At 38.4% G+C, this 23326-nt stretch overlaps 1 protein-coding gene across 7 annotated transcripts in view; it reads left to right on the top strand.

Moving 5' to 3' along the window:
• The window catches only part of CTNND2 (catenin delta 2), a 1263346-nt gene that overhangs the window by 1216952 nt on the left and 23068 nt on the right, over positions 1-23326 (top strand). For 5 of the 7 annotated variants that reach the window (XM_019483895.2, XM_059728600.1, XM_019483890.2 and 2 more), the window contains 2 exons: positions 2095-2220; positions 21564-21690. In XM_019483895.2, coding sequence (XP_019339440.1) covers positions 2095-2220; positions 21564-21690 — 253 coding nt within the window. The remainder of the gene's footprint in view (positions 1-2094; positions 2221-21563; positions 21691-23326) is intronic. The other 2 variants (XM_019483893.2, XM_019483894.2) reach the window with 1 other exon arrangement.

The raw sequence follows: 23326 nt of genomic DNA, 5'->3' as shown, positions 1-23326 counted from the left end.
CATTCTTTCCCCAGAGAAGGACTCCAAAGCCTTGATATTTGCATACATTTCTTTTTTGTATAGTAAGGACTACATTTTCAAAACTGGACATTAGTTTTGGTTGCGTTAGCTTTGTAGTGCCTTGGCTGAAACACCTGTAGCTTCCTTTTCAAAAATGAAATGATACAGTGGCTGAAATGCATGCCACAGTAGGAAAGGTTGGGAGAGCTAGGTATGTTTGGTTTGACAAGAAGGAGATTAAGAGGTTATATCATAGTAGTTTCCAAATATTTTGTAAAGCTTCCAGAAAGAAAAAGAAGTATAACTGTTGTCCCTTGTGATAGGGAGCAGCACATAAAGCAATGGGTTTAAATGGTGGCAAATGGACATATATTAAATCTCAGAAAATAATGATTTAATGTCAGAAGATTAGGATGAAGGGGGAAGCTGCCCAGAGACGATGTGTTATCTCCACAAGCAAATGTTTTCAAGAAGAGGTTGGATAGGCACATGTCTGGAATGGCATAGGAATAGTTCATTCTGAATTAGTGCTGGGGATTGGACTAGATGATCTTTGAGGTCAATTCCAACCTTAAGATTCTAAGATTGTACCTTCAATTGATTGAATTCATTAGCACCTCAATTGCTTGGTATGTCCAACAACCAGAATATGGTTTTGGGCCTGCAAAAATGAGTAGACACTTTTGAAAGCATAGCCACAGCAGGAAGAGATAAAGAAAGAACAAGTTCTAATTAGTCCCAGGTTGGATTTTAGACCTTATTACCTCAGAATTCAAGAAGATAAACACCTCCTCTTACATAAGAGTAACTTGTTGGGTCACATGAGGAGGTTAGCAGATAAAAATAATCTAAAACCTCTAAATAAAAAAGACATGTAAGAATTAAATAATCCAAGCTTGAAAGATCATTTATTTGGTAAAAACAAACTGTAAATAGCATAAAGTAGACATGATCTTAAAGAGCTAGGGAACCTGTCACAAAGACAAGGACTTTTGTTAATTAGATAACTTTATCCTAGCACTTAGGCTCAAGCAAAATTTCTATATTATATTCGTCATATTCACATGTATTATGTCTCTGAAATATTAGTGGAATCATGATCGATTCTTAGTAATTATACCTTTTTCATTCATTGTCTTGTATGTCTTCCTTGTATGGGCTAGTACAAATGTTTGTCCCTTTCACATAGTTTAATAATAAAAATACAGACACTATATGCATTTGAAAGCTGAGAGGCTATTAAAGTTGATTGTCCTTCACCACGTACAGTGTGCCAGCACACAATAGAGAGAATATGGGACAGGCATTAATGAAGCTGGAGCCATCACTCTGAGGATGGCTTTGTCTGTCATTGGCTGTACAAAGTTTAAACAACTGCCTGAAGTTTTTAAAAATGTAGTTAAGACAGGGTCTAGGGGAGGGTTCCCTTTCCATATGACTTTCAGAATAATGCAAACATAAACTCATTACTCTGAAATAAGTCCTTTATTGATAAATGTTCCATGAAAATTGCCAGAGAGAAACTTCAAAATTCTAAGTGAATGGTTTTAAAATCTAAAGTTATGTTTTAAGAAAAATAAAGCTATTCTTCTACATGAAATGCTAATTGCATCCTTCTTTCATGTTGCCTGGAACATTTACCATTTGGATTTTCTTCTAGTCAGGCCAAAGTCAAGCATACATTCTTGAGAGATGTATTCTCTTTAGATGAAATTCATTCCAGTACGAGGATCCTTACATCATTAAGCCCTACATTAAGGACCCAAATTCCACATAAATAGCCCTATCACAAGAAGCATTTGACTTTGATGGGACTTCATATATTTCAGTTACTCATAAACATAAATGTTTTGTTGTATCATGCTTTAACTGGGACTTCAGCTATGTGCAGGGTTGAGGAAGTTTTGAACTGAGGTCACTGATACACTTGTAGAACAAGTATGAATAGGCCTAAGGCAACTCATGTCTGTATGGGATTTAAAACTGAAACAGCTTTTATAGAGAAGACACTGTCTAGAGCCCATTTCTGTATCACTGTGAAAATACAGGTACCTGATTAAATAAATGATTGATTGATTGATTGATTTATGGCAGCGGGCGGTCCCAGGCTTCAGAGTGGCTGAGGACAGAGGATTTTCACCCACCCATCATTCTGGGTCATGGCACGCTCAGCATACTCTCTCCCAGAGCCAAGAAACCAGAATCTATTCCCAAACCCAGGTATTCTGGCTGTCAGCTGACCAGTCTTGAATTGTAATGTTTAATGCATACTAAGATTTGCACCTAAGAGAGCTTTGCAACACATATTTAACTCTATATTAAAGAAAGTACTACAACAGAATATGAGACATACCGTGCAATGCATTTTAATTTATCATGCCTCATGCACTGTGGGCCAAATAATAGTCACTTCATGTATATGAATAATCCTTTGAATTTCAGTTGTGCTATTATATGAGAAAGGGGTGTAGAACCTTTCCGTGTATACAGATGACTTGCATTAGTGATGGAAAGATGAGCTCCATCCATGTAAAGTTGTTTATGGGTCAAAATCATATCTCTTGATCGTTTATACTTTTCAAACAGAAAAACACTTATTGATAAATGCAATATTTCAATGAGCAAAGAAATTGCTTTAAAAAAATCAGTGCACTTCATTATAAGAATGCAATTAACCTAACTAACCTACTTGTGAATAAAATGAATATGCTCATGCCATCAACAGAAGTTTTTGACAATATATATCTATAGCTATACATCTTCATGTCCTTTGTTAATAAGAACAGGACAAGCAGATTTTCTGCAAACATATATACAAGCAATAAGACTCAATCAGAGGTACCACAGCGAAATATTTTTTAATAGGGACACTGTCCAAGTTGTAAATACCAAAATTTCATTCCCATAGCTTCTGTTTCCTGTTATGTCCCGTTGACATTCTTCTTTTTCCTGCCAAAATGCTATTGTGTGACATTATTGCAGGAAAAAAATAAAACTGCTATATCTGCAAGAAAGAGACAAGCAAACCCACGAACAAGTGTGATAGAAATGGCAAGCAGTTACAGTTTGTTACATTAGTAGTTTCTCTTTTTTTGTAGCTTATTTGCATGACAGCCCTTGCTTCAAAATAATGAAGAGACAAGAGGTGATCTCACATAGACTCTTTTGGCTATAAACATCCTTTAAGGTTAGAGCAGTTCCTTCCAAGCTACAGCTAAGGAGAATGGAATTTAATAAAAAAAACATTTTCCTTACCTGGTTTATGACATTACTGTCTCCTGCTTCTGAGAAGTAAGGAAAATTCCTAATGGTTTTAAATACAAGTAAAATAAAACAAATGAGAAACCTTCACCTTTTTTTTTTAACCCTGCAGCTGAGTTAGTCAGGGAGAAGTAGATTTTTTAAACAGTCAAAGGAAATTATATTCTTTAAATAATTAAGCTTTTGAACATTTTCTTTTCTTCTCCTTTCAGTCACTGCTGCTTATTAGCATCTCACTCATTGCTTAATGTTCATTTTAAATGTGACATTTTTTATCCACCATGAACTAGATTCATTGCTTACTCAAGAAAAGTAACTCCAGTAACAAACTACAGTGCCAGAGGAAGCAGATGAGATGGTGGTTCTTTTCATCATGAATTATTATTAACTGCACAATAAATATCATATATTCATTTTTTTAGTATTTAAAGTAAGACACTTTTCCTTTCCAAGTGCAGAAGGACGCACTGGGTTTTTCAGTATTACATCAAAACATTTTCTTTTTGGTGATAAATACATTCCTTTTGAATAGCAAAAAATATTCTGTGTATCTTTACACATTTTTCCTTAGAAATATGAAGCCTCACAAGTAACAAATAATATATTGCACTGTATTCTTTGTTATTCCTTCTTTTTATAATACATCAGTACAACTGGAGCAGTACTAAAGGGACATGTAATTAATTTTGTCTTCTCTTTAGTTTGCACATGAATTTTTAAGGATAATTTTTCCAAAGCAGCTTCCAAGGCTGTGCTTATAATCTGTGGCATGTAAGTTTTGATGTGGACATGTCTTCAAAGCCCACTTTCCACATGAATAAATAGGACTTGCCCACACAACACCAGTATGCATATTGTGTCCTAAGTGGGTGATTTGTACATAGCTTGCTTACAAAGAATTCAACACATTGCCATATGCAGAAGATGAGTTATGGATATATATACATAAAAAGTATACATGCCAAATTGGGCATGACTTTATGGCATTGGGCATGTTGAAGCCTCTTTAAATATTTGATAATGCCTGGTGGAAAAGAAACATGCTTTAAGCCTTTCTTTAGCTTAACTATCAAATCTGTCCATAAATCTCTTACGCTGAATATTAGTATGCATAATGGAGAAAAAAGGAAAGCATTAAACCTAGCCTAAGTTAAAATGGAAATAAAATATTAATGTTGTTTGTAGAGTTTAAGACAAAATAATTGCCATTTTTGCCATGTAGTCAGAGGAGTGAAGTAATTTAAACTATTCAGATCTTCTCCATAATTTCAAGTAATATTTCAGACATCCATTAATATTCCCATTTATTGTAAATCAAAGGAACAAGTATTATATGCTCACTACTCTTTTTAGCTTAGCTTAAGATAATTTACCAGCATAAAACAACTTATTAAGTACTCTATATTCATAATGCTTATGAAAATATTTATTTTGATGCGCTGAAACCAGAGCAATAGATGAATTACAGGTGAAATTATATATTGGCCCTGTCCTGTGCTCACTAGCATCTATGTCATCATTTACATCTTGACAATGAGGCATAATGTCTTGCCATATCAGAAAAGTAATATTTTATGCACATCTGAAATAGTATCACATGATGGAATGTGAGAATCTGGTTCTGTGCTTCCAGTGTTGATCTGCTAGAGAGAACTTCCCTAATGTGTATAATATTTCTGAGGTTTGGTCTCTTTTTGCATTTGATGTATTTTAATTCTACTGACACCATTCTTTTTTGAGGGCATTAAATAGGTAGTATCATGAATTGCTTTAGGCATTCTCACTGTTTGTAAAAAATGTATATACCAAGCAATCTGAGTGTTAACAGTTGCCTTCTAAATCTTTATTGCTCGGGTACAAAAATTTTGATATCAGATTATAATTTAATTTACACTTGTCACTACGGATTATTATTTCCAAAGCAGAGGCACTGGCCTATCCTAGGCCAGATTCTGACCCTTGATTTGTTACTGACATTTTGTTTCCTACTAGTTTAACTGTATGTATAAAATACAGTCATAAGGGGTACAGTCATGTAAAATGTAGGGGTGTGTGAAACAGGCCCTATTCGATTCGGATTCAGATTTGGCCCAAATAGGGGACAGTGATTCGATTAATTAATTTGGATCACTGTCCCCATTCAATTTGGCCAAATCTGAATCTGAAGATTTGATGCTGATTCGGAGAATCAGCAATTCAGCTGTAGACACAGCTTTAAATGTCTCTTCTACATACCTTGAGGTACCTCGAGTACTTTCGATCCACTTCCAGGACAGCCAGGGAGTACGCAGGGGGAACCCCCCCTGGCTCGGCAGTTGGCTGCAGGGGGACCCTGGGTGCCCCCCCCCCCGACCCAGGAGGCACCAGTTGCTGAACCAGAGGAGTGCGGGGGGGGGGGGGCGGGGCCTGCAGACCCGGAAGTGAACCAGAAGTGTTTCTGGTCCATTTCCGGGTCTGCTGCCAAGCGCATTGGGGAGCCTCCTGCGCTTCCGTTGGACACTGCATGCACCCCAGCATCGCAGCATTCACGCACCACCTGCTACCTAGCGGTATGTAAAAAAAACATTTAAAGCTGTGTCTATGTCCGAATCGCTGAATCTTTCCAAATCTCTCCGAATCGATTCAGAGGGTTCTGATTCAAATTGGAGATAGTAAAGGGTCTCCTGATTCAATTCAGATTCAGAGTTTTGGCCACTGAATCAGGCCAAATCTCCACCGAATCCAATCAGCGAATGAAGCTTCACACAGCCCTAGTAATCTGCCCCCCCCCCCCCAAAAATCACCATTTTTTCAAATTTCTATTCAAAATACCCACAGTTAACAATTTGTGGTGCTGTTAGAATATTTATGAGCAAACCTTCAAAGATCTGAATTCTGGTTTAAATGAGCATTGAGAACTGTGCCTATGACTCCTGGGACTTAAAGGTACTATATTACATTTTTTTAATGTTTCGTGTTGTAATCAGCCTGGTAGCTTAGCAGTACGGCCTCTGAGCTATTTATAGAAGACACAGGGAAAATAACATATAGAAGGTAAAATAATTCCCATCTGAAAACTACTATTCTCAAGAGGTGAATCAACAACCAACCAAATTTCAGCAGTTTACTTTTCCATTAAATTGTCCACTGAAAAATCTAGGCACAATAAGAAACTTTTTTGTAGCTAGGCCATTGTCATATCCCGATGATATAAAAGTAAGTACAGAAGGAAGCTCCATTTGAATTCTATCTGGTGTTTTTCACTTATAAAATCCAGTTCTCCTATTTAGATGACTGAGTATAGTTTTAAGAGCCTGTCTTTAATCTGATCATTTTGAAACACTTGTCCATAAAGTGCTTCTTTTTTTGCATACAGGAGGACCGTTTCATCTCTCTCTAACGAAAAACAGAGTTTAAAATACGCCTCCCTCGTCACTAGTCAATAGCTTTGACTGACAGCCTTCCTTTTGAAGTGAATTATTTAACTAGCACTTCTGAAGGATGCTCAGAACTACAGCTGTAGATAGGTGTCCCTTATCTGAAGGGCTTTTGCATATATGTACAGTCACAACTGCAGCACTTTCCTATGCAAAAGTACAGTTCCCGAGAGTAAGATAAGGTTTTAATATTTGAACATAGTCTGCTCACCTTCAAAAATTAAATGCAAATATCGTGTTGTATTGGTCATTTTTTTCTCTCCTTTTAAATAATATCTCAGTGTTCTGGAAGTAAATTCAGCAATAATAGGTCTCCTATTAGTGATAAACAAACTGCAGAAGGATTCTATTGTTCTATACAGAAAAGTATCCAAATTTCTGTGTATCTGTGTCAGGGTGCTCATGTAAAGATAAACACATCATCCTTTTACAGCAGATCTTAAAATAACAAAGCCCAGGAAGTGCAGTCACAAAGTGTTTGGCAGGAGTAAGGGAAGGAATAGTAGTAAAAGCTAATATGAGTTACTGAGTTATATCAGGAAGAAAAATTATTATATTTTTATTAAAGTGTGGTTGATTCTTTGGGTTGGTAGTTTTTTTATTCATATCAGTTCAACTTTTGCTGATACTCATTTACTTAATGCAAATATTCTTAAAATACAGAAAGATCCTTAGTGATTCTTGGCAGAGAGATTTCTGTTCAAATATTATATTGAATCAGTTAGAATTAAATTAGAATCCATTACTTTTCACATCAACCTTGGACCAATTTCTGTGGTCCTCCCTATTTGCTTTTCAATCAAATTATGTAACACTGAAACAGCAGAGAATATATGGAAATATCAGATTATAGCTAATATTTGGCACTTAAAGTGTGCTTTCTTTATAGAAGAATGTGCAGTGGTACAACTATGATGGTTTAGTAACCATTTTGGGTTTCCATTGCTGATATTCCTATGTGTTAGGCCAACATGATGTCCAGTTGTCTTCTGCCTTTTAATAAAATTTAAAAAAAATGAAAAGTACTTATTTGATGTAAATTCAATGAGAGTAATTTGTCTGACTAAATGTTAAACGTGAATGGTGATAACCTAATTTCAGCTCTTTGCTTTTGAACATGATCTAATGTTACTTCCTGGAGTATTTCTTAGTTTCCTTGTATACTTCCATGGAAGTATTTCTTAGTTTCCTTGTTCACTACCTATTGAAAAAGATGATAGTATGTGGTCTAAAGGGCTCTGCCATTGGAGGATATTTCATTTAAAATGTTAATATTTTCACGGAGGTGTTGTTGCTAACATCTATATTTGGCTCTCCATTTGTCTGATTTCAGTGACTGAATGATACAGTTCATAGCTGTACAAATGGATTTTACCAGGGCACCCTAATGCCATGAATAATGTATGAATAAAGAACTATTGCTTTTGATTATTTCTAATCTTTCCTGTGAAAACAAGAGAGAAAAAATGTTATATCCAGGTCTCTAGATTCTAAGAACTTTTCAGTACTTTTCAGTACAAAGTACTTTTGTGCTCACACACCAAGAGTGTAGTTATACTCTCTCTATGAACAATGTCATGAGGATTTTGTGCAACAGTTTATTTAGGCTTGAATTAACAATGCTGGTCTTTTCTTTAATGATTTGGACACTCCCACTTGTGTGTTATTCACATTGTCCTTTGCATTAACAGTGATTCCTAATAATTTTAATTGTGTTCAAATGTTCATGTTCTTATGAACACATAATTTACTAACAATTCTCTCTGAACTGAAAGAATCTGCATTTTTGCAAGGTTTTATTTAAATAGAAAGCTGGTGTAGTGTGAGCACATGTACTAATGTTTAAGACAGTGAATTTGGAACAATATTTCTGCAGTGTATAAGTGGCTCTACATACAAATAAAATCATTGCCATACTTTTCAGTTGGAATGCTACTCTCTTAAACATAAAACCAAAGTTTACTGTAGCCGTTCCTAAGACATTCCTCGCCATTGAGTGATTTTCCAATAAGATTTTTCCCCTATCAACTGAGTCAGGCAACTTTTGTCCTGTGATTAATTTTCTCACATTTTATGCTTACAAATGGAAGAGAGTACCTTCTTTCTTATTGTTACACATACAATGAATGTATTCATTAGTTTTTGAGGTGCAAGGGCAATAGTGTTCAGTTAATCTACTGACCTGAGGCTTGCAGTAGAGCAGCAACACTTTCCTGACTGCCAGCTTTTTGTAGCCAAGAGATAGACATTGCATTTCTATGACACATTCATGTTAATAGATGTCTAACTTTTGTTTCTGGAATGAAAATGTCACTGAAAGTTAAAGACTATTGTGAGTGGAGTTTGCCAAATGTAGGTCCCCTTTGCCTATATTGAATGTAAGCAAAAATGATGTCTGGTGCTTAGATAGTTAAATGACAGCTTATACATCTAATACAAAAAACCATGAGTGATGCACAGATGCTATCCCAAAGGCCAAATGCTGCCATTTCTTCTAGTACAGTAGCTTAAAGTAATTGTTTCTTTAACACAGGAAGATAAAATGGTGCATCTTTGAATGTTGAATTTATAATTTTATTGCAGTGTTTTGAGAGGCTTATTATTTAGCTGCACATGACATCAGTCAAATGAATAATGAACCCTGTTGCGTCTGAAGTCCTGTCCTTCATGCTTTGTCTCACACACTGTTCCCTTTTCTTACAGCTATTTTATTCATTAAATTAGGTCTTGTCATCCTCACACTCCACAACAGGAAATCAATAATTCATTATGGATAGGTAAAGAGATGCCTGACTAATTTCCTGAAACCTCCCTAAACCATGCTGTACAAAGCAGCTGGATTGTTTTTCACTCAGAAGGATGTTTAGAAACGTGATATGTCAGTCATTGATTGCGTAACCATTTCTGCCTGAAATCAGGGGCTCATCATGCTAGCAAATGCTGTTTCTGATTCATGCAATTATGAGGTGATATCACTAGTAAAGGAGTATCTGTGAGAAAGAGAACTGGCCAAGATGATTTGAAATGTGTTGAAAGGAAAATAATAAGCATAGACTAATGCTCTCCACAAAGCTTAGATGCTGAGGAAGTACAATGATAATTTGAAAACAGAGAAAGAGAAAAACACTTAAATAATTTTTGGCGTGGGATTTTGACATTCTGAGAATTAATGGACTTTGTTCTCAGAGTATCTCAGATGGAGCTGTAAATCGAATATAGAAATGAAAGGATTAAGCCACTGATTTTGAAGCTGTCACTTTGTCAGGGAAATAGCCCATACAGTGCTTATTGGTCCTTATTCAAATTCAGTGCCAGCCAGTTTTGTGGTAGTAACTGGCTGTATGACTTAGGAGTCTTTTTTTTTCTTCCTTTCTTCCTTAAATAAAAATTCCTTGTACCAGAATCTTAAAGAAACTGAAGTCCCATGTGTTTGGGGTACAGATATAGCACACTGACCGAACTGTAATTTGTTTATTTAAATTCACATTGAGATGCCCTGTCAGTGGGATTTTAGCCTGAAGAAGAACCACAAGAGCAGGCCCACTGGGGTTGAATGACAGCATACAATGAAAATATCTGTTGTTTAAATATTGCTTTGTAGGCATGTTTGAGCAAAGTTATATTTTTATAACATAGCCCACAAGGTCAGGAGGCCACAGAGGTAAGCACACTGCATGGGAAGCCATGGATAAAACTATCTGACAAAGAAAGAACTCATCTGTGTGGGATTCTGAAGAAGTAGGAGGAGCAGCAGCAGTAAAATGGTTTTAATCAACTTTAGTGTAAAAGGGATTGTTGTTTAGTGTAAAAGGGATTGCACTGCCCTCACTCCAGTTTGCTAACATTAACAAGGGACAGTGTCTGCTCCTCAGGTATAGGTGTGAAAAGAGGGATTGATGGAGGAATCCTTAGACCTCTGTCTCTTGCTCTGTTCTCACTCTCTCTTTCTGTACCTGCACAGGGCTGATCACAACGTGCTCCAAAATATTTTTCTTGTAAGGCGCTAGGAACAAATTCTGTGTTCCCCTGACCACTGTAGTTGAGCTGTAACAAATATGGTGTTACCAACTTGAATTTCTTCATGAGCCTCAAGATATTTAAATGTTTTTCTAAAAGTCCCAACCTCTGCAATCATGCTATAACAAGTGATTTGCTTTTTTGTTTCTTAAAAAGAATAATTTTCTAGTTCTTACAACAGCAAAGAAACTCTTATAAACAGGAATTCAAAAGTCTCCAAAATAAGAAGGCCAAATAAAAAAAAGAACCCTACCCTTGTTATTTTTAAATCTAATGATTTGAGGAGTCAGACTCATAATATATTTTTTACTTATGGTTGATGGTAGTGTAGTTATATTCCCCCTCTACTCCATAGTCAGTGGAGTTACCCCAGATTGACACTGGCATGACTTAATGAAGGATCTGACCAAAGCTTCCACCCCAAAAGGGCCCCAAATAATTCACAGACCAGGTTCTGTTCCACCGATCAGATGTTCCTATCATGTAGGCACCTTAATGAGATTCAATTACACTCTGTCCAGAGTCCCTGAAAAACAGTTAATGCAAAAGGTATCTGAGGTCTTCTCTTCCTGACTGCTTTTTTGTGACCCAGTCTTAAGGGTAAGTTGACTGTGTATTCTGAAAGTAGATGCATTAATGGATTTTCAGCACTTGAAGAGTGGAATAGAATCACACTTAAAGGCCTAACTCCACTTACAGGTGAAATAGATTGAATATTTCTGCCCCTAAGTGTCCAAACGGGTACTATTCCAGTCCTTTCAAGCTCTTAATGCTCTTTTCAGCAACAAAATCTTCAGCTCTCTTTTTGATGTTAAACATCAGAATCCTAGAGGGGAAAAAATCCTGTGTATCTTGTCATCTTCTTAGCCTCAAGCATCAGAAAAACAATGAAAACCATTTATCTGTTAATCACGAAAGTAGTTTTCTTCACAATAAGTCATATAGTAGGTCAATATGAGCAGCTTAAGAAATGCTGTACTATTTTTGTGTTTCTGCTGAGACAATACAAACAGATCAATAAATGTCCATTCCTTTTACACTTCCCTCATGGACACTAGGACTTTACCTTGTAAATGCAAGCAGCTTTGTTTTTAATATAGCCAGCTTAGTTAAATGGTTTTTCTTTTTTTTTTTTAATGTTTAGGAAGCCTCGTGGTTATGAAAGTTTTATGAAATTTTCATACCTCTTGAAATAAAAAAATCTCAAATCTAAAGTCCAAAATCATTGTAAGCAGCATATTTCTCATATCTATATCTGCACACCCTCATTAACCCCCTCCCATGTCCCCTCCACACACACTGCTATATAGAGCATAATCTGTCCAATATCTGAGTGGCTGGGGGCCATGGGCTCCCCTGACTGTCACATGGGTTCACTGTGCTGCAGCCCTCATCTGTAGTATCTCCCATGTATGATCATATAACACCACTTTGCTGACTACCTAATGGAAAATAATACTAGAAAAGTGTTTTAGCTTCTGTGAATGCAGTGTAGTAGCTGTAAATAAGAGGGAAAATCAGACTGAGCAGCAAACAGCCAGTGAACTCTATGAAACAACCATTAAGAATCACTGAGGGAGGCATTTCCTCTTGTGTTTTTTTTCTCTCCCCCCTACTTGCCAGAAAGATCCTCCTGGATAGTACATCCAATTGACAAAATAACGTTAAATGTTTTTAATGATATTTCTTTGATTCCATTCAGAAATGTTACATGTATGCGTGCACATGTAGTTCAACACAACCTTCTTAGCAGTTTATGCTGTTCACCACAGTCAAGTTGCATGCCGATGTCGATACATGTAGATAATTTCAGATGCTGATATATTTAGATAATTTGATTTGCTTCTAAATTTCTGCTAAGTTGTTTTAATGTCACGGCAACAAATTGCTAGTGAAGAGGTGCTCAGAATGGTATCAGTTTGATAAGACTCGACTGCATTCACATCAGATTTATCCTTTATTGTAGACAATGTCACACTGGTCTGCACCACTCAGGGATGTTTCATTTAACCTGACAGCAAAACTTGAGCTTGCAAAAGATGCAACACCATGAACCGAGAGCAGTTTCTGGCTGAGTTGCAACAGTAGCTCTGCCTCTGTTATGCACTTCCTGGTACTTTCCCTGGTACTTTCCCAAGTTACTCTATCATTTTCTACTTCCTGCATTATCATACTAGGTGTAGTTGTCTCACATGTGGATATATACTTAGTTGTATATTTTTACCATATGATATCATTACAGGAGATGTTATCATTACAGTTAATAGACTGACACCAGCCCAATGCTGGCTTATAAGCAAGGCGAAGGGTTTTCTCAGGTTTCCTGTAAGTCCATGGCAAAATTCCTAGTGATTTGAATCATAACAGTATTAGAACAGGAGAAGGAAAAGGTGTATTAGAAAGTTTGCAAACATTCTTTAAAAAAAAGATTTCCTCTTAACAGGTTCACAGTCAGATTCACTTTGTCATTTTTAATTATCCTCATTGCCAGTATTTTCTGCTCCAGCAAAGTTGGTGACTGACAAGCACTTTGAAAATTCCAAAGCCAGTCATCAAGCAGAGCGTACTACAGTCCATGGAGCTGAGATACCTGTATATATACCTGTATATATATCACAGAGTTGTTGAAAGCCACAAAGTGATTGTGCAGATTGCTATCATCTGATTGTCTAATAACTGTCAGTCCCTCAGTGGATGAGAATTTTTTTAATGGCCTGTTTATTAAGAAGTGTCTATGAAGAGATTACACTAAAGGAAACCTCAAACCTAATCAGAGTGAGAAAACAGCAAAATGAGGAAAATGACAGTCCTAAAGATGCAACAACTCTGCATTCAGTTCAGAAGAGAGAATTCCAATTCACTTTGATATTGTTCAGATTACCTAACATGAGTCTGCTGAACTTCTATGACATACCCTGAGATTTGCCGCCCTATTTAAATCTTACAGTTATTCCAAAAATGCCCTTAGACGCCAGTCCTTGTTGCCCATTGTCATTACCCAGAGCAGCACAGTGGTTCTGTTTAGTTAGGAATACAGGCGGCACATTTTTCATTGAAATCACAACAGAAGGTTAATTGTTCAGTGTTTAGGGGTAGATTCAAGCAGGACACTGAGCTTCTGTAAAATATTGTTCAGATTTTCCTACTGTTTTGTTTCAGTAGCAATCAAATGGTCTAGACTCCAAAGGAAGGGGCATTGGATGTAGAATCTGGATCTAAATGAAGAGTCTTTCCCAAGTCTGCCAATAACCTGCTGTTGGCCTTGTGCCAGTTACTTTTGTCTTGTCAGTTTAGATCATAATTTTTTCAGAACAAGGGCTTTCTCTCACTTATGGCTAAGTACAAACAGTTAAAAAGCCCAAGGCTGAATTGATTCAAACTTCACAGGTTAGTCTAAGCTGTGTAGATTGAACCAATAAGCAAGTGAAGAGACATTCACTTTGGGCACCTATACACATGCAGTGAGGCTGCTCCAATGTGCTGTAATTACAGTATATCAGAGCAAACTCGATTAATCAAGTCTGCTGGAGCGGGGTAATTACTGTGCTCCAACAGACTGTAGCATCATGTGTATCGGTGTCCCTGCACTGAAAAATGGTGGGAGAGCTTTAACTAAAGCTTATTTGGGGAGCTTTAGTCAAAGCACTTCCGCTGCAATTTTTTGGCGCAAGGATGCTGATGCATGTACTGCTCTGGGCACTTTAATTAGAGCAACTTTTAGAGCCACTCCAATTAAATCATTCCACCCCCCTCTCCTCCACTCCCGGAGCGTATGTATAAACGCCCCTGATTCCAGAAATGCAGCCACATACCTGCAGTAGCCAGGCCAGAAACTAGGGGGCACTAAAGCATGCCTCTCTGCTTGGCTGGAGCAGTTATCTTGGGCCAAGGCTAGCCCACCCACCCTGCAAGGGAAGGTTTGCAGGGGAGGTACAAAGTATCCTGGGATACCAGGGGACTGTGAGTTAACTTGAATCTGGAGGGGATCTGGGACAGGTTAAATAAATTGATTTAATCTAAATTGGTTAAGGCTAATATTACATCAATCCAGGTTTATCTTAAAACATTTTCAGCTATTTTGGAAGCAGTTTATGTGCATTTCTGTTGTGTTACAGATTTGAACTGGTTTCTGATCACTTATATCAGTTTATATGTACTTTCTGTCCCTAGCCTATGTGTTTGTACAAGTGGGACTCAGTCTTGTGTGGGTCTTCTAAGAACTACTGTAACATAACTAATAAAGATATGGTTTTAGTGCCACTCAGACACAGCTCGCTCAAACAAACAGGACCGTGCAGGTGAAGAATTTAAACAAACTTGACATTTTTTTCAATAAAGTTGAAACATCCATTTTTCCTCCCTCCTAGGTTAAAAAGTTATCAGTTGGGTAACCAAACTCTCTCCTCTGAAAAGAACAAGAACCATAAAAGGTTTTCACAGGTGTTTGATACAGTCAAGTATATCGTGTTTAGGAAAGATGATCATTAGAACTATATTTCTGCTCTCTTTTTTTTCTTGCAAGATTTAGGCATTCCTTAACCTAAAAACTACTCACTGCTAGGTTTCTGACAACATGGACACATGCCAGTACAGTGACATGTGCTCCCTGCTGTTACCTTCGTGTAGCATTCTTGAGAGGAAAAGAATATTCATCATAGTCAGAATCAAAATAAGTTGGAAGAAACATTGAGGACTCTTAATATTGAGGACTCCTAATACTGAGGACCCCTAATATTGCTACCGTATTTTGGTTGGCTGTGTATTCCTTAGGTACACAGTTGCTACCTATTAATTAACTGCTGGCAGTTAACAAATGCATTCTTTCCATAGCAGAATTATATTGGATTTCTTTCCAGTTTGTCAGATCTTTTTGTCTTATTTTTCCTTGGCTGGATCAAGCTGATGGCAGGTAAATTGGTTTCGAGAATGCACTTGCACAGTCTTTGCTTCTGGAGATAGCTTTTGTTCTCTGCAGGAGACCCCTATATACTGTACCTTTAAGTATCCAAATCAATTTAATTAAATTTCATTACAGGCACTAGAGCTGAAACAAACTAATGAAAACAACCAGCACGTCAGGTGGTATTTATTTCTGCATTAAATTGGAAATACTCCCTTTAGGCTCTTAAAAATTAGTTTAAATATTTAACACTTAATAGCTTTTGGAATTGTTGATGGGAATAGTTTTAATAAATTTGTTGCAAACAGTTTACCTTAAAAATGGAAAGAAACTTGTTTCCTTGGAGCAGGAAAGAGCTAAGGATGGATTTGATTAAAGGTAAGGCTTTTGGAGTATTATGGTTGTCTATTAGTAACCTGCAACTGGTCTGTCAGAAAGTACTGTTTGTACTTTATCACATATTGGCAACATGTCCCATTATCCAAGTAGTCAAAAGCAATCACTTGTAACAATATTTATATTCGTATCTTTATCACTGTTGACATAACTTTGTTTTACTGAGTCTAATAGGGTCAGGGAACGTTCAAAGTATGCATTATCATTCATTTTCTTTTTTTTAGCTTTTTGCTCTAACATAGAAATGAGTCACAAAGCATGCTGTTTCTTTTTTCAAATGGACTACAAAATAGAGCAGTTTGCCTAACAGTGTCCAGCCTATGTAGATGTGAAACTACAGAAACATAGACTGGAATATAGGGACAAATCTCAGTGATGTAAATTCATCAGGGTACGCAGGAGCTGTTGTATCCCATATTAATTTTTGCGCATAATTTTAGTGCTTTGTTTTCCAGAACATTTCAAACATGTAGTAATTAAGACTTAAAACACACCTACAAGGTAAGTATTTTAGGGAATTTTCCTGTTTTTATCTACAACAATGGGGAAATACAGGAATAATTTCACTAAAGAATGGGTTTTTTCACTGGCATAAATCAGTAAAGGGAGACTCAAGCCTTCCTTTAAAGAAAGAGACAGAATCACACAGGAAGTCTGTGACAGAATAGAACCCAGATTGTCTAACTCTAAGCCCTTGCTTTATCTCCAAAACCGACCGACCTCCTGTTAACCACATTAGTCTCTTCCAAGCTTTAAAAATGTTTCCACTTATATATGTTCATGTCTGTGTTATTAGAAAATTTATTTAAAACCCTAGCAGACCTTATCTTCCTGGAGAGTCTAACAGCTGCAGTCAGCTGAAGTCACATTGTGTGTCTCAGCTTGCATGGAGCTAGCAGTGCTTTTCCACTCAAAGGACCTATGGTTGGACTTGCTCTCAGCAAAGAGGAAATCTGGCATTTCAGAGAATAAACTCACTCTATTCAAAAGCAAGCTTGATATTTAGGGGCATTGCAACTTCAGCTAGATTTAAACCCATCACTGCTGAGAGAGACTGCAGAGCTTGTTTGGAAGAAACACTGGATGTTCTCTGAAATGCCACAGGAACTCCACCAACATGGTGCCCAATATCCCTCCCATGGAAAGTTTGTGATAATTCAGGAAGAAAGGGATAATATTCACTTTCCATTAGAATTCCAGAAAGAGTATATAGGTATTGTACATGACACCAGAGACAAGCAGAAAGAAAACTTACTTCTTCCTTCATTTGAGAGCTATTTCAAGCCCAGCTGTAGCTACTTCAGAACAGTGCCATGATACAGAATACACATGAAACAAAATGGATCATTTTCAGGTCCAGTGTCCAATGTGACACTAAACATTGAAGCTAAAATGATGTCAGTGGTGGCAGATGACAGAACAGAGAGCAATGGTCTCAAGTCGCAACAAGAGAAGTTTAGGTTGGATATTAGGAAAAACTTTCTCACTAGGAGAGTGGTGAAGCACTGGAACTGGGTTACCTAGAGAGGTTGTGGAATCTCCATCCTTGGAGGTTTTTAAGGCCTGGCTCAAAAAAACCTTTGCTGGAATGATCTCATTGGGGATGGTCCTGCTTTGAATAGGGGGTTGGACTAGATGATTTCCTGAGGTCCCTTTCAACTCTACTTTTCTATGATTCTATGATTTAAGATTCTGAAAGCATGTGTTACAATTTACTGATGGAGTGAAATAGATGTCTTTAAAAATGTGAAAAAAACAGTTCATGTTTCCATTATTTTCCTAGACTTCATTGCCAATTTAAAGGCACAGTAATTTGTTTGGGCTTATGTACATGAAAAAGAGAGAGGTGAGGGAGGATAGGAGGAGGTTAAGTGTGAGATCTGTATAGCATATGCCTTACCAAACAAGAAATGTAATTAATTTGAGTTTTCAACTCCCACTGTAAGTACTTGAAAGTTCATTGCAATGCCAAGAGCACACTAGACTATCTACAGTTATTTCCTAACAAAAATCATGTAGCCGTCATATTTTGGCACAGTTTGAAATAAATATTCACTGTGGAAAGGGATTAAAAACAAAACCAAACCACTCTTGCTTAATAGCATGTGTACTCTGAAGCACCATCAATGTTTTGGATACTTCAGTTAAGTATCTCTCACCATATCCTTCAGAGACTGAGGCAGTGAAGGTTTCACTATAATGGAAGAAAAGGCTGAAGATCTTGTAGGGAAACCTGAAAGCTTTCTGCATACTTCAGGTGGTACTCTTTGCTCTTCATGAGGAAGCCTAAGGACCCGACACCAACAAGTAGAAAGAGTTCCATGGGCTTTTTTCTGCTTCTGGCAGCAGGTCTCCTCAGACAACATGCAAGTCCCATTATTCTCTTAGTATCATGCACTAGGCCTAGGTCTTGGTCACTTTGAAATAGAATTAAATAAATACATAATCAGGAGTTTACAACACGGGGTACATTCCTATGAGAGTTGCTAATTTCAGGTGAATGGAGGAAGAGAGGCAGCTGTGCTTCTCAAAAGAGTGAACCAGTGGTTTTCATGCATATTAATGGATTTCTTCTCACAGAAGATGGGTTGTTGTATAAAACAATATTAACTGGGATGTGTATGTGATAAAATTCCATACGTTTCTAAGCAGGCTATGCATGATCCAATATTGTAGATGGGGAGAAGCTGATAAAAGATAGGTGGTAGGCCACAAAAAGGTGAAGAGCTATTCACAATGGCAATATTAGCATTTTGACCGATTAATTTTAGTTTTATGTTTCCATATGCTTTAAACAGTTTCTTCATTTCTAATTTGGTGCATCATTATTTAAATACATTACTTAGGAATCTGAAAATATTATTTTTATAACATCTTGAGTCCAGAGTTTGAAAGGCACAGCTTCTAAGTCATCTGCCTGCTGGAAATGGAAGATTGGATTTAGAAGTTGCTTCCTTATCATTGATAATAAGGATTAATTGTTTTGGGTATTTTCTTAATCCCTGTTGCTTATCTGTTTTTCTTTCTTACGTTTTCTTGTCTGACCTGCCACCTATCTGCCATACAGATTAGATCCTGCCAATAGGCACAACCATTAGGGCTGTGCGAAGCTTCAGTCCCTGATTCAATTTGGTGGCCAAATCTCTGAATCCGAATCAAATCAGAGGACCCTTTAATCTTTCTGAATTGAATCAGAAGCCTCCAAATTGATTTGGAAAGATTTGGAGATTCGGACATAGACATAGCTTTAAATGTTTCTTCTACATACCTCTAGGTGGCAGGTGGCTCATGAATGCAGTGATGCAGGGGCACATGGAGTGTCCCACAGAAGCGTGGGGGGCTCCCCAGCATGCTTGGCAGCAGACCCAGAAGTGTATCAGAAGCAGTTCTGATAGACCTTCGGGTCCACCAGGGAGCGTGCAGCTCCCCCCGCCCCGCCGTGCCCCTCCCCATCTCGGTGACTGGTGCCTCCTAAGTCTGGGCAGGGGGCCTGAGGTCCCCCTGCAGCCACTTGCTGAGCCAGAAGGGTGTGGGGGGGGGGGCCCCAGCACACTCCCCGACAGACCCGGAAGTGGACCAGAAGCAGTTCTGGTCCACTTCCAGGTTTGAGCACATGAAGCCCCCCTGCCCTGTACTCCTGTGGGACACTCCATACACCCCAGCATCGCAGCTTTCACAAGCCATGCTGGTACTTCAAGGTACATAGAAAAAACATTTAAAGCTGTGTCTGTGTCCAAATGCTAATTCTCTGAATCAACATCGAATCTTCAGATTTGGATTCAGCTGAATCAGGCACAGTGATCCAAATCAACTAATTAAATCACTGTCCCTGATTCAGGCCAAACCCAAATTGAATAGGGCCCACTTCACACGCCCCTAACAGCCATGCCTTTCCTCCTATCTAGCCACTCGAAAACAAATATTGGTCTTGTCCGCAAAAGCCAAGGGCCAGATCTTATTTTTAAATTTTCCTTTTCACCGTATGTACTCCAGCTGCATGGCTGACACAGCCAACTCTAAGCGAGTGGACTATGCAAACAGTATAGACGAAAGAGTTTTGCATTCAGAACATTTAATTGTGTCATGATTATGTCTACTGCAGTTTCCTAATATTTTATGCAAATAATACAGTGTAGGTAAAAAATCTCATGAGCAAGCATTTTCTTTGCTTCCACTGTTTAAACAAAATGGCACATACTTGCTCTGCTCATTTTCTGAAGGTTCATATGTGCCAATTATTCCCATATAGCAAAATATCCAACTGAAAGGGAAAATTGCACCAATTTTGGCAATGTTTTATACTGAATATTTTTTTCAGCCTCACAAAATTCTTTGTGCCATCTCATCAGGCGTATGATCCAAACTTATTGAAGTCAGCAGAAAAAACATTTGGAGAACATTTCTATTTAAAAGGCTTTCATTGTATGATCAGGCGAGTAGTTTTTGTGCCCAAGTTCATATTACAGCTTCAAAAACATGAGGAACCATTGATGAAGACATTTGTCATCGGTTAATATTTTGTGACATCTGAAATAGTATTATGTAATGTTATGAAACAGTATCAGAGTTTCAAAGAGCCATCCCATTATGCATTCTTGCTAGTTTAATTATTTAAGAAAACATGTGACTATTTTATATTAACCAATATATTACATTATATTAGATCAGGTTATGTTACATCAAAATATAAAGCAGCTGTGGGAGCTCTTATGTTTCATTCAAGTACAAACTGCAGCAGCAGCAGCTAACTTAGAAATGTTTATGTTACCAGATATTTCAAGTTTAAATACAAAGGGCATTTAGCTTTGTGCGGTATTTTGTTTTTTGTTTTTGGTTTGGTTTAGTTTTGGTTGTGTGTGTATGTATACCCTGGAGAAAACTTGGCAAGGAAAATGGGCACCATGTTATAATAATGGAATACTACAATGAACCAACTCTGTTTTTCCAGTTTCTGAATAAAAAGGTATATTGAAAGGACTAGAGGTGTATGAAATATAGCAAAAATGAAGTCTGAAGCCTTACTGTGTTACAAAAATATTGAAAACCTTTACATTGAAAATTATTTTCAGGCAGAAAGCATTTTCACTGTAAAAAAAGCCAAGTTTTTTGTGACTGCATATTTTCACTGCCAGATTGCCAGCTTCATGGAATTTAATCAAAATGTGAAAATTAGAAGTATGGCAAACCTGTAGAATGAAAATGGAAGAAGAGTAATAAAACATATTGTGTTCAATTTTTCCATCATTTTGAGTAGCCTGCAAGTGCTGTGCTTTCTTTTTGTCTCAGTTATTTTAGTTGGTACATCACTGCAGGGCCTGAGCCCCATATTATATCTTGGCAAGGCTGAGCACATTCGGCACTCAGTAAATATGAGGAGTGAAGTAGCCTCGCTTTGGAAAATATAGCGACTGTGGTGATCTAATTCGTGATTATTGTACTTACTAATTTTTATTCATAATAAGTAGCAAAAACACTGGCTAAATTCAATATTTCCTTTACATAAGTTAGTGTATTGTACACCTGAATCTTTTTCACTGACACATGTCCCAATGTTTGATGTTGCCCTTATGCAGGATGGATGGTCACAGTATCACTTCGTAGCCTCATCTTCAACAATAGAGAGGGATCGGCAAAGACCATACTCTTCATCACGTACACCCTCCATCTCTCCTGTGCGCATGTCTCCTAACAATCGCTCAGGTAAGACCATGATTACAGGGCTTAAGTAAATAAAGATGTAATCCATCAATGTCGGTCTCCATCATTGAGCACTGTCAGTGACATCTGGATGCATTATTAATCATGATGGAAATGTGTGAAAAACATTTTTCATTCTTATCAAGTTTACCTGTTTAAACACTGAATGCTTTTTATGAGTAAGTTTTGTAGAAATAGTGAGCAGGTAGAGTATTCAAGGGAACGTCTTCCTGTAACTGTCCATTCAGTATTTTTCACGTGCTCTCACCAGTTATGAGTGTTTGATTGGGAAAGTGAAAAGTCTTAGTGCTGTTGTACCCACTGGCTTCATACAAATGTTCAATTCTAGTGGTGGAAAATCTCCACTGCTAGAAATGATTCCAGGAGAGGAAGCAGTACAGATGTTCAGTCTGCCACCACCCCATTTCCTCTGGTCCTTGTGCCTTCCTAACCCTAGGGTGATCTCTGTCTGAGGAAAGTGCAGGCTGCTCCAGTCCTCCCATTCCTAGACACCCTCTCTCTCTCTCTCTCTCTCTCTTTGGTTAGCTCAGGCTTGTCCAACATACGGCCTGTGGGCCACCATGTGGCCTGCCAAGCCATTTTATCTGGCCCGAGGCAGCAGCACTGCCGCCGCTGTGAAGCACAGAGCCGGCGCCGGCGCTGCCGCCACCACTCTGGAGCATGGAGCACGGAGCTGCCACCACTGCGAAGCGCGGAGCCACTGCCGCCGCGGAGCATGGAGCTGCGGCGGCGGTGGTGGCGGCGGCAGCAGTGGGGCAGAGGAGAGGCGAGCTGGGCAGGGCCGGCCCGTGGGCCCCAGCCGGCAGCAAGGGGAGGGGAGCTGCTTATCCCCATGGGGCCGGGCTCATCAGTGAGCCAGGTCCTGCCACCACTGCCCCGAGGCGAGACAGCAGTGATAGACTGCAAAAGTAAAACAGGGAATAGAGAGGGAGGAAAGCAGGGGGAAAAAGGCCTAAGGGAAACAGGACAGTGATAATAGTACAAGGTGAGAGAGACTCTCAAACAAAAAGGAAAAGGAGGAAATCAGGAAGACAAAAGGCAGAACAAATAGGGAGGCGGGGAGGAAAGGTTCGGGAAAAAGAAGAACGTAAGAGGTGGGGTCAGGCAGGTACCTGGTGATGAATCAGATGTCAGGCAGGTTGTAATGTGTCATAAATCCAATGTCTATGTTAAGTCCATGAAATATTGAGTCTGTGAAAATAAAAATAAGCATCTTTGTCTGTATATGTTTTATTTTTTTATTTATTCAAAACATACCACCAGGATGGGAAAAGAGGATGCAAATGCAGGAACCAGGGAACCAATCTCCCCACCCCACGACTGCATTACAGGCAGCGATGCCAGCTCTGCTCTGCGGAGCCTGCAAGGGAAGCCTTGCACTGGGGGGAAGGGAAACCCCCATGAGACCCCACATAGCTGTGCCAGGGTCCCAGACAGACTCGGGGGAGTGGGTAAAACCTGAAGGGCAGCAGGAATTCACCTGCAGCCCCCCTGCCCCAGCCCCAGCATTGCAGGAAGAACTGACACTCTGGGCTAGGGGGAGTCATCCTAGAGACCCCCAAAAGTCCCACCGAGGGGCCCGTGCACACTGAGGAGTGGGTAAAACAACCCCCCACCC

The sequence above is a fragment of the Alligator mississippiensis genome, chromosome 5 (assembly GCF_030867095.1).
Source record: "Alligator mississippiensis isolate rAllMis1 chromosome 5, rAllMis1, whole genome shotgun sequence".
Classification (NCBI taxonomy): domain Eukaryota; kingdom Metazoa; phylum Chordata; order Crocodylia; family Alligatoridae; genus Alligator; species Alligator mississippiensis.
The sequence above is the reverse complement of the archived record's forward strand: the minus strand, read 5'-3'. Positions and strand labels throughout refer to the sequence as shown.